The sequence below is a fragment of the Epinephelus moara genome, chromosome 7 (assembly GCF_006386435.1).
Source record: "Epinephelus moara isolate mb chromosome 7, YSFRI_EMoa_1.0, whole genome shotgun sequence".
Lineage (NCBI taxonomy): Eukaryota > Metazoa > Chordata > Actinopteri > Perciformes > Serranidae > Epinephelus > Epinephelus moara.
In genome coordinates this window covers 32058505-32070885 of record NC_065512.1, presented here as the reverse complement: position 1 = coordinate 32070885, position 12381 = coordinate 32058505, and the positions used below count along the sequence as shown (strand labels likewise).

The 12381-nt window shown below is 42.2% G+C and overlaps 2 protein-coding genes across 4 annotated transcripts in view; one reads left to right on the top strand and one right to left on the bottom strand.

Annotated features, from left to right (window-relative positions):
• slc39a10 (solute carrier family 39 member 10) overlaps nucleotides 1–3914 on the top strand; it is a 36265-nt gene extending 32351 nt beyond the window's left edge. For all 3 annotated transcript variants that reach the window (XM_050048075.1, XM_050048074.1, XM_050048076.1), the window contains 2 exons: nucleotides 941–1131; nucleotides 1324–3914. In XM_050048075.1, the coding sequence (XP_049904032.1) occupies nucleotides 941–1131; nucleotides 1324–1476 (344 nt within the window). In that variant the 3' untranslated portion in view covers nucleotides 1477–3914. The remainder of the gene's footprint in view (nucleotides 1–940; nucleotides 1132–1323) is intronic.
• Nucleotides 3915–4661: 747 nt separating this feature from the next.
• The window catches only part of dnah7 (dynein, axonemal, heavy chain 7), a 95092-nt gene continuing 87372 nt past the window's right edge, over nucleotides 4662–12381 (bottom strand). The window contains exons 65-66 of the mRNA XM_050048073.1: nucleotides 11737–11840; nucleotides 4662–7069 (exon numbers count right to left, since the gene is read on the bottom strand). Coding sequence (XP_049904030.1) covers nucleotides 6863–7069; nucleotides 11737–11840 — 311 coding nt within the window. The 3' untranslated portion in view covers nucleotides 4662–6862. The remainder of the gene's footprint in view (nucleotides 7070–11736; nucleotides 11841–12381) is intronic.

Genomic DNA, 12381 nt, shown 5'->3' with positions numbered 1-12381 from the left:
TCCTGAACACAAAAGCCGTCCCCTGCCTGGCAGCTGGATGGCAAAGATGATGATTATGAGGGTTCTTTAACCACCCAGAGTGAAGCTAATTGGCAGTGATGGGTGTGTTAATTGCGGTAGATGAGGTGGCGGCAGGCGTGTCTGACTGTCGGACGCATTGGAACCAGGAAGGCAGGAAACGGCAGTTGAAGAGGGGGAAAAAAAAGAGGGCCATTGAAGTGAGGTGTGTGCAGACTGTCTCTTTTTAACTCCCTCCCCCCCTTTTCTCTGGGTTTGATTGATGGATGAGAGCAGAGTGGTAATATATTCATTGAGGTAATTAGCAAGGAAAAGAGGCCGCTTGTTACACGGTGCAGGAAATGTAGGCCACCCTCTTCTCAGTATTCATCTCTCTCTCCAAATCCAGGGCGTTTCCGCTGAGACTTGGGCCTCTTCCCGCATTTGGCCCGGCAATGATTGAAGAGGGTAGAGAGGCTACGGCGTGCATGTGTAATCATAAGTGCATCAGAAGGGAGTTAAAGACATATTTCTTAGAAAGCAGCCGCTCCTGGTCTGTTTTCCACCTGCTTGAAGTCAGATAGCGGCGGCAGATGTACGGAGGGAGTTCACTTTGAATGAGTTCACCTCATCACCGAAGGCAGAGTAGACTGAGAGAGTAAAAACAAAACACAGCATGACAAGCGCCGAGCTATACACCGAGGGGTTTACATGCAGCAAAGTGCACCACACTTTGCAAAGTGTAAACAGAAATTGGACACATTGCTGTCACTATTACTTTTACCTTTCATAAACAACTTATAAACGAATGGAATCATTCACGGCGCCGAAGTTGGAAGACCTGAGCGTTACTTGCTGGGATATGTGTGTCAGAATATGAGATGGGTGCATGGGAATTGCTTTAATGGTGTTTAAATGAGTGTGTGTCTCTCCTGGCTGACAGGTGACTTTGCCGTGCTGCTGAAAGCAGGGATGTCTGTGAAGCAGGCCATTGTCTACAATGTGCTGTCCGCCCTCATGGCCTACGTTGGCATGCTGATTGGCACAGCCGTGGGCCAGTACACACACAATGTCACCAGCTGGATCTTCGCCATCACGGCTGGCATGTTCCTCTATGTGGCTCTGGTGGATATGGTAAGTTGGCACTCTGCACTCGACAGCCCCAGAGTGATAATTGTCAGCCCCCCACAACAACATCAGCTTAACTTTCGCTGTCTCCTCTCCCGCATGGGCAGTCAGTCCGCTCCTCGCTTGCCTCCTGATCTGCAATGCTAATTCCAGGAAGTCAGTTTCTGATCCCAACTGCTTACTTTGTGTCTTTCATAGCTGCCAGAAATGCTTCACGGGGACAGTGAGGACCACAAGCGCTGCCAGCTGGGACACTTTATCCTGCAGAACCTGGGCCTGCTGACCGGGTTCGGCATCATGCTGCTCATCGCCATCTTTGAAGACCGCATCGTTTTCGATTTTGGCTTTTAGTCGTGGAGAGGGGTTGGGGGGGGGGCTGGGAAGCGAAGGAGGGGAGAGCTGGATGTATCAATATTGTTCTTCTTGGCCTTAACATGCTTTGTTTGCAATGTAACGGCCCCGTCTTGCATGCAGTGTGGGTCTCGTTCATGGCCAGTGCCTCCATTCCAAACATGCAGCGGTAGCTTAATGCATATCTCATGACTCTGCCAGTGATGTTTACACTCTGCTCCTCCATTACCTCTCCTCTGTCAGCTCCAATCTGTCTGCTCCCTGTGAAACAAAAAAAAAGAGAGAGAGAGAAAGAAGAGCGAGGCCGCACACCGACCAGAGAGCACCTCCTCTGCTCTGAACCAGTAACCTCCATCTAAAAAAGAGCTGTAGACGGTAAGGCGGCACAGGAGGCACGTTCCTGCAGAGAGGCAGCTGCCACGGCCCAGCAGCTCACCGCCTATGCATCATCACCTGTTGTTAGTGTGTTGTCGTCATACACCCCCCTCCGCCTCCCCGTCTCCTCTCCGCTCTGTGCTGTGTCCCATCATCCATGCCTCGTACATCTGTGGTGTGTTTTCCACCCGCCATCCATCATCAACCTCTGATGTCATCATGCTGTGTATCAAACATCTCGTGTCTCTCTGTGCCAAGCCCTGGCCACTGGAGCAGCACCACAGCAGTGATGCTCAGTTTAGCTAGCTATTGCATCTGGAATAAACCCTTTAGCTCACGTCGCTTCACCTCCAAAATGTGTTGACAGCTATAAGCTGCGGTGTCAAAACAGAAAAGTGTTCCCCGACTTTGCGTGGGAGATAGTCTAAATGGCTCAGTGTTGTTTTCGTGCTGCAACTTCCTCGATTAATTACGTCAGAGTTGTGTTTTATTGTCTAATTTGATCTTTGGGATTATTAAATCTTTGTAGTTCAGAGCTAACACAGCTGCCAAAGCCTTTAGAAATAAGCATTTAAGATTTTAATGTTTTTGTTTAGATACTAGATGTCACAAATGTCTGACCAATTTTCTTTTTAAGGGTTTGACAATCTGTAGCCAGAGGAGACATATCCTTATTAGGCCTTTATATACTAGATTTCTTTGTAAGAATCAGCAGCTTCAAAATGTGAATTCAGAGAAAGACTAGCTGTTCTTGTCTTCATCAAAGTGTTGTAGTTTACTAGATTTATTTAGGGTGCCTCTTTGAGTTCCTAAAAGGTGCTTTGTCCAGCTGGACCGCCCTGCAACGGACATTTAATTACAGTAGGAGGTCGAGATGTCACACAAACGCAGATTTTTTTTTTTGATGTACTGTAAATATATGAGGTCTTTATAGTATCAGTAGCGGAGCAGCTAAAAGCTAACTTTTGTTGCTGCTAATAGATTTAAAGGTACTTCTGTCAAGGAAACCTCCTGACCTAGTAGAAGGCTGTGCTCTTGTACCACAGCAGAACAATATACTGTGTGACAGCATTCCCTGCACTTGTAATCCATGTTTTTTTTTTTTTTTTATACTTTGACAAACATTCCCGGTGTATGTTCCTGAGGGTGCACATTGTTGTCACTCTGCTGACTGTGCCAAAACTGGCCCCAGTGTGGATTCTCAGTGGCTGGTGCTTGACACTGCCCCTCCTTCCTCTGCCCCCCTACATTCCATTGGCTGTCCTGCGGCTCACACGCTAAGCTAGCTAGCCTAGCTTCAGCTGCTGGAGCACACAGATAAATGTGTGTGGCTTCATTTATCCTGTCACTGTGTGACATCCATCATGTATGTCTCAGCTGGCTGTAAATCATCGTCAGTCACATTGAACTCGTGTTATTGACCTGACTGAATCATGCATGAAGCATGAGTGAAACGGTACAGACACTGTGTTGAGTGTTTTTTCGTTCTTTGTACTGCAAAGTTAAACTATTGACAACCTTTGTTACTTTTTAAATTAAATGTGTGAAGATCATGCGGGATTCTTTGGGGTGCAGTGGAACTGCATTACTTCTATCTTTTTACAGGCATTTTAAGACTTCATCTTATGTTCAATGAGACCTGAATGTATTTCATTTTGTTTTAACATCAAATACAGTTCATAATTTGATGTCTTTAAAGTAATCATTTTACTTGGCATTCATTCAGTTTCCTACAATATTCATTTTGGTTGAGTTTTTTGTATTTTAAAAGATTAGGGGTCTTTTTTCTGAAACATGTATAAATACAATCTAATCTGTACTGTCAAGTGTGAGATACGAGTCAATTACACTTTGGACACTGCGCCCCAAAGAACACACGTCTTCACTGTTTATTAGGCAAAGAATTGTCTGTAAAATGAAGGTCCATGATTGTTCTCATTTTTGCTTTGTTGTCTGTATGTTTGTTCAGTAATCTGGATATAAAATGCAAAGTGTGACATCCTTGCTGTTTGCCTGTCTGTGCATTCTCCCCATTACGAAAGGAAAATAAACTCTGAAAAGATCTCTGATGGTTGTGGTATAATGTTACAGAGACGACTTGTGTGCGGCTGCAAAACCACAACAGCGTAACACATCTATCAGTAACATTATTCTGCCTCTCGCTGCTCCGCTTTCTGTTCGTCTCCTACTTCAGTTTGCGTCTTCAGATCAGCAGGTTTAGCAAAGCTGATTCTTAAATAAGCGTGGAGGCTCAAGGGACGATGTATACATTTAGAAACCAAACAAATGTATAAGGTGCAGCTGAGTTACTGTAGTACCATGGTGCTGTGGATGTATTTCTACCATCAGCAGTCGAGCTGAAACAAAGTACAACACAGTGAAATCAATTATCAGTAATGGCTGCTGTAATGTTTGGCCACATTACCGTTGTGTCCTCATATACCATTGCTCACATTCTAAGTCCTAGCTAACATATACTTAAAGGTAATCTACGCTCACCTGAATCATCACAACACTTAAATACTTCACCCACAAAATGACTATTTGTCTGTCAATTACCTTCCCTGTGTTATGTGTTTGTAAAACTTTGTTTTTCTGGCATGCCTACACAGGAAACAAAAAATCCAAAATCCTCCTTTTTCTCAAATTCTTCATGAATTTGAGAAAAAGGAGCCCATGTTTAACAACCACAAAACTATATCAAAACATCCATTTACAAACTCTCACACAACTCTTGCAGTGTAATTCCAAGTCTCATTAATCCAGTCGTATGCTCAGAACTTCACAAACACACGCATTTTGATAAAATCTTACTATTTAAAACACTTTAATTTCCATGACCAGTCACAACATGCAACATGAACAGAGCTGTTAACTCCAATGTTAATTATTATTATGTTATTATCATGATTATAGGAGGTCAGTGGACACGGAGCAGTAGAGCTCCTGCAGTGGAGGAGTGACAGTGGACATTTCAGTTGGCTCTCTGGTTAATTTAAAAAAATAACATAATACTAGTCCATACCCATTGAGTGCACAGTTGCCCACGTACAGTTTCACATGGTGTGTGTTTGGGATACAGGTCATATAGGAAATTGCAGATTAAATAGTCAACTGAACCCATTAAGAAGAGCAATGTATTCAGACAGAGTTTTTGAAAAACATGGGACAGACAGAATGACACACTGACAGTTTCCATGATTATGTACAGCATACCATACCATGACTTAGTCATACCAAAACTTAGAAAAAAAAACCCCCTAACATTGGGCCACAGGGGGAGCCACAGCGTTCGGTCACATTTTAGCCATTTAGTATTTTTCTGTTGTTATAGCGCCACCCAGTTGCCAATTAGAGTTAAATTTCTCCAGTCACCTTGAGGCGTCCTGTTCTACATATCTACCAAGTTTAGTAAAAATCAATATGGCGGTTAGGCCTAGGTAAGAAATTAGCTCTCTAGCGCCCCCATTTTGTTTGATGGGGTCAATAATGGAGGGGTCCCCTCAGATTATGTGTGGTCATATGCCTACAAAGTTGCGTGGTGATCGGTGAAACCCTTGAGATGTTATACACCTTTATGTGATGAGCCATGCCCTCCGCAATATTCATTGCCTTATAGAAGCTCAGTTTTAGTAAGTTTTCCAACTTTTGCCAAGAGGGAACTTTAGATATTGGTCCCTAGATTATGTTCACCAAGTTTCATGCAGATCGGTCAAACTTCCTAGGAAGAGATCGATTTTAAGTGTTTCTCAAAAAATTCAAAATGGTGTAAAATCTATATAACCTGAAGTTATGGGTTCTTGAGGCAGATTTGTTCCTCATAAGGAGAAGCATCTCTGTGCAAAGTTTCATGTCTCTACAACATACTGGGCATCAAAGTTTGTAATTTCAATCGGTTGCTATAGCGCCCCCCTTTGGCCAATTGATGTAATATTGCTTCATTCGCACCCTCCCATGACCCTCTACCACTGTGCCAAATTTCACATGGATTGACCAAGTCAGTGAGGAGGAAAACATGGAACAGACACACACACAGACAGAGTTTTGTCATTATATAGTAAGATAAATAAAATGCTCCATACCTTCAAACTATCACACTCTACCTTTAGAGAAGTTAAAATCAAAGTGCAGATTGGTGCTCAGAGTGACAGATGAACGCCCAAAGCTGCCCATGTCAATCATGCCATCTTAAAAATGCGGTACACTTTAAAAGTAGCAGCAGCGTTTTTGAATGGAAACATGTTAAACCCCACCATCCCACATCATTGTTCTCACCACACTTGACGGGCGTCATTTGAACATGTCAGATTCAAACTGTATTCTAATGTAATTCCAGCTTGCAAGCCTACAATAAGGAAAGGTACATGATGGTTAACAAACGTCATGTATCAACACATATGACAGCTACCATCAACAGCTACGGTAAATAAATTTGCTGTTATGTTACATTATGTGAAAGGTTGTCAATAAAGGATTACTGTAACAGTTGAATTACACACAAAACTCTGACTTTTACAAAACTTTCAAGAATTATAGGTTGTGGAATTCCCAGACTTTAAAGGTTTTCTATTCCTGTGGAAACCCTGTTAACAAATGTTTTGACACAGTTTTGCTGTTGTGAAATGTGGCCCCCCTTTATTCCAATCCATCAAGAATTTTCTCTGTTTTTGGATTCTCCGTTCACCATGGAGTCATGTAAAAAAAACAATTAATGCATATAAAAATGATCATCTTGTGGGTGAAGTATTCCTTTAAGGTAACTGGACATGCCCAGTGACCTTTGACACTACTGCTTGTTATCCATAGTAGTCCATTCTCTGTGAAGACAGTAAAGACACAAGCAGTGCCAGTGCTACTGTTTCATAACAGTACTCCAGTCGTCATTGTTACCTAATTGTTACTTCCTGTCACTGTTGTATTCATTCAGATTTGTATGTACAGTATAAAACAGAGACTGCGTGTTTTCTTTCCATTGGTTTTTAATGACATGTCAGTGTGAGACAAACAGAGACTAGGAGCTGAGCTGGCAGAGCAGTGCTACCCCTCGTCTGATCCAGTGCTCAGCGGGCACGTTGGAGTTGAGCGTCATGGCGATGACATAATTTGTGGAGTGGCCTGTGGTGGACAGGGTGCCACGCCGCTCGCTGGTCTTGTAGACAGGCGCCATGTAGCACATCCTCTGGGGGATGTCCTTGCGTTTGATAGGCTTTAGCCACATCTGACAGAGAGAACGGGGACACAGAGGGGCAGACGGGGTCAAATGGTGTGATTTTAAAGTTTAAGCTGTGGCTGCCACATTTGCCTTATCTACCTCGTTTCGCTACTTCAGCAAATAGTCACTGTCATTTAGAGACTGTTTCCACTCAAAACATTTGACTGGTGAAATTATTAAACTGGAAAATTAAATTCAGTGTGCCTCTACTGACAAAAAACAAACTTAAAAGTCTTATATTATTAGATTATATGACAGATACATGATGATGGGAACGGTTGTTGTCAAAAAACCAAAAAGAACAGACTGTATTCATGGTTCAAAGGTCAGGACATGAAACACAGAGAAAACTAACCTGGCTCTCCATTTATCATCCGAACATTAACTAACAAATTGGAACTTTGGGGACATAAAGTTATAAAACAATAGCATTAACAAGGAAGAGCCCCCCCTGGGCTATTAAGAAGTCTTGGTTATGCAAAAGGGATAAACTGGGCCACTCAAAAAAAACAAATTTAAAAAAAAAAAAGGAAAAGAAAAACAAAAACAGTTTGTTGAGTTGCAGCCAGAGAAGTACTCATCTGGTTCCATAACGGGCGCCTCTGTGAAGATTTGCATTTCAAAGCCAGCCACGGCAGCCTCTGTTGTGATTTTTCCCCACATATAATAAACACATTTTTAATTAAGTTCCGCTCTTGTCAAAAACTGATTCTGTTAATAACTTGCCCTGAAATGTCTGAATATTAAAAAACTCAGTCTTGTGCATTATTCATCATCAGTGAATGCATTGTGAAGAGGAGAGAACAGAGGGAGAATTAAAAAAGAAAAAAAAGAAGGAGGAAAACTTGATCAGTCCTCGCTCTCTGCCACTGGCACTCTGTTCCATCACTCTGTCAGTCTGTTTTCATATACCATATCAAGCTCTGTTAATTAATAAAAGGATGAGAGAGCAAAGGAGCGAGGCTTCCTGCAGGCACAATGTAAAAAACAGAAGTGCTGAAGCTGCTGCTCAGCGTCGGGTCCAGAGAACACGGCGCTGTGAACATCCTCCAGCTACAGTTTGGTGGTTGTTGTTCACTTTCTCCTCGGAGACTCGCAATATTGGTCTCTGATAAAAATAAAAATAAAAAAAAACAGCCGGCTCGTAGGAGTTTACAAGCTGAATAATGATGGAATCTGCCCCATTTTCATAATTTGATACGTGAACAGAGATTACCTTTCTTCTTTTTTGACACCCTGAAAGATTCACAGGAGCAGAATCAATAAACCTCCTCCCCTCAAACTTTATGTAACAATATGTTATGCAACAAGGATTTTTTTTTTCACTTGACTGGTTGCCTGCAGTGTTTTTTACCATAAAGTTCCACACGATCTTACATTACGTACATATTCAAACAATACAGAAAGGTTTGTCTCTGCATATTTGTACTTTCAGGCAGGTCAGAATGCACCAAATTCTTAAACCAATTCCATCCAGACTATTATCTTCACACAAGAGATATTAAAACACCAAAATCTGATAACCTTGTAACTTATAAAAAAAAAAAAAATTAAACTTCAAAGGAGGGATTCTGATTCTTGATTCCTCAAAGGATAAAAATGTGAGAACTTTAGATGTTGAAATTAAAAATGTTTGAGCACTTTAAGGACTTTATATCCACGTGAGCTTAAAAGTTGAGTTAAAAAAAGTCAACTTTGACTTCCAAAAGAAAATCCATTAACTTTGACGCCAATGGATGAGAAGTGATATGATCAAAAGCTACAGAAGAGCTACTAAATGGACCTTGAGGTGAGATTATTTGATCATCTATGTCTCAAATGTGTAAGTAAGTCTGTTTTTGTAGGTAGCCTGGTTCCAGGCCTTTCAGTTGCCACCCGAATCTCAGATTTCAGACATGAACCCATGAAAGTCAAAGCTTGTGCGGATAAAAACTCCAGGAAAGAAGTTCAGTCTGACTCCCAAGATGCATTTCAGGCAGGTGAGAAAACTGATTTTTGCAATCTGCACCTTAAATCGCTTTAAGTTTGATGTCTGGGTCAATTTTGGATGAACTCAGCAATTAAAACACAGTGTTTCATTAAAAGGAAACTTCAGTATTTTTCAACCTGGACCCTATCTAAGGCTACATTCCTACTACACGTTTCCTCATGTGCCACGGATATAATTTGCAGAGTAGTGTGGACACAGAAATCAATTTTTTTCCAATCAGATTTGGGACATTGTCATATGCGGTCCTAAACCTGACATAAACCCAATCACTGCCCATGCGACTGCTGTGTGAAAGGTCATATCTGAATCCATGTTTTTTTCAACTCATACTTGACTGTGCAGGCACAAATCACTCACCATACAGTGATGGAGTGGTCTGTTGAAACTACAGAGGGCTGCTGTAACCATACCACTGCTTGATTCACAGAAAACACCTCAGTTCATCTTTTCACTTCTCTAGCAATCACCAACTCAAGTTTGGTTAAAATAAACTCGCCCAGTTAGATGCAAAACTATCATTCGGTTTCTATGGAAATAATGCTGGCTCTATACATGCTAAAATTACTGTTTATTTAAATGGAGTCTGGTGTATTTGGGAGCAACTGACAGTGGCAACTGTTTCAGGTTAAACAAAGAGGATTTTACTCTCTAACAAAAATCTCTGTAGGGATCTTTTCCACAATGTTGGCAAACATTTAAGCCCCGTTTCCACCGAGCAGTACGGTATGGTACAGTTTGGTTCGGTACGCTTTTTTTTTTTTTGTTTCCACTGTGAAAAGTTGTGGATGGTACCAATGGAACCGTTCCATACCGTTCCTATTTTTGGTCACCCTTCTGTTGGGGTACCTAGCACACAGATCTGGTACTAAAAAGTGGAGCTGTGAACACTGCAGTCCGTTGATTGGTCAATACCGGACAGTCACTCTGCTCAGGGCTGAGCTGTGGCTGGTTTTTACACTTATGTAACCACTGTTCATACTGTGGAGTTTTATGTAAGGGTTAATGCCCGACGAGGTGTCCATTATCAGGAATTAATGGACAACGCGGAGGCGTGAACCGCAAAGTCCATTAATCATATAAACACATCAACAAATTAACGATTGTTTCCTATTTATAATTAAATGTCACATTACCATTAATAGTGAAATTTGAAAGTGATATGGGTATGTCCATCATAGTGGCATTTGAAGGATGGAGATTGACAGATTGAGTACTGCTTGTTGGGACATTTGGAGACGACAAGATGTTGCTCCAGTCTTGTCTCTCCTGCGCTGACGGAGCCCAATAAGCCTGCAGGCTGCTCTCACACCGATGTCCCGTGACGGTGTTGATCTGATGAGTTTCCAGGCCAGTGTCAGAGAGCCGACCTACAGCTGTGCTCCGGAGGCTGTGATTGGTGTAGACCCGTGACTCCTTGTGCCGTTTCTCCCTTTTCTTTTCATTCGCTAACCTCTCTTCTTCTGCATCCCAGTCATCAAAATGATCAAATTCACCAAATAAATTAAATGAAACGATAAAATCACTCATGATGCCCGTTGTAATCCGTTGCCTCTGCTCTGAGTCTCCGTTGCTATGGTTACAAACTAGCAGTTGAGCCAGCGCAATAATTTAGAACCTGTCATCAGGCAATTTGAACGGAAAGTCTTTTTAGCTGTCCTATAACACCTTTTAACGGACACCCTGCTCAGAATTGAGTATTCACCCAGACCATGGTATAAACATTAGTATACTATAACTATAAAACGAAAGGATGTTTTGCTGCCTCTCACAGCAGCTGTAGACTGAGAAAAAAGAACTTCATTCACTGGGCCGACTGCCAGTGACTTTTAAGTTGGAACGTTAACTTGTAATGTTACACAATGCATGAGGTGACAACATGAATCAGTCAGCACCTTAAATATATATAGTAATGAGTGGATCTTCAAGCATTTCTATATATTCATTTCAACCGAGTTATGCATTTATTCTAATCCTCAGCCTGTTTCGCTGCTGCCAGCTGGAGCCCTGTCGCTAATACTGGACCAGTTTCAAAAACTGGTCTCCATTAGTCACTTAAACACATAAACATGGGAAAATAACTCACTCAGTCACTCAGAGACCCCTCAGTCGACTGAGATCGCCTCAAGTCGAGCAGTCTTTTTTTCTGCTAGTCAGTGTGCTGTGCAGCGTACTTCTCGGGACGTTTTGGTTCCCAGATTTTGGTGTGGAGTGAGCACTCTTGACTTTCACGCTACTTTTTGGTACAGACGGCTGCGGACATGATCTGCTTGGAAGTAGTGAGTTTACAGCTCACAGATACTTCATATGACACAGTCTCTGGCTTTTGTTGGATATCTAGTGTCTGCAAAAAATGTTGTTACACATTTCCGATTCATCATTAGCGCTGGGGGCTTGTTAATCATATTCCATGAATGCCACTGTCACACTGAATGTCCCGTTGAGCCATGTTCAAACTTTAGAACTTTATATGAGACCTCTGGCTGGCATCTTCAGCTCAGAGCAACAGCAGCTGAGTCTCAAACTGTCCACCATGCCTAACTGATGGATAAAACATGATTTCTCAGGAACAGAGTTGAAATAACTATAAACTTGTGGTCATAAACCTAAAGCACTTTTCTCTTATATATATATATATATATTTCCTCTTCCTCTTAAATATCTGTGTACTGTGTGTGCTCCTCACCACAGGCATGGGGTCATGCAGCACTTTGGGGTAGGACTCAGCAAGAAGTTTGGTCTTTCTGTCCCAGCGAGCGCCATCCAGAAACAGACCTCTAACGTACACACCTGAGTGCCACAAACACAAACAGGTACAATTCAGAAGAAGACAGGTTAGTGTTACTATCTGTCAATATCTCCAACTACCCTATACTATCTTTACATTCCCTGCATATATGGAGGAAACCTGTGAATATGATGCTTGTTGGCTCTTTAAGCAACCGTTAAACTTTATGAACCCAGCTGAACTGACCTCTGTGCTGTAATACTGTCTTCTCATAAAGCATGTGAGCTCTCCTATTAATAGGGTGGGAATAAAGGCTGAGATGTGGAGATAACTGGCTGTTGGCATCCTATCAGTATCACACCCCCAAATGCACAAACACACTGTCAGTTTTGAGCTTGGCAGTATGGGCAGTGTTAGTGTGATGGGGCCCCAGCTGGGAACTGATTGAGGGTGAGGCTTTATGTGAGACTCTGACTGAGAATCTCACAGCAGAGCTGGAGGCACAGCGAGGGGCTGACGCAGGCCTGCGTGTAGATGAGAGAGGGGAAGGCTTTGCTTTAACTTGCACTTTACACTGCCTCTCTTATATACAGTCAGTTTTTA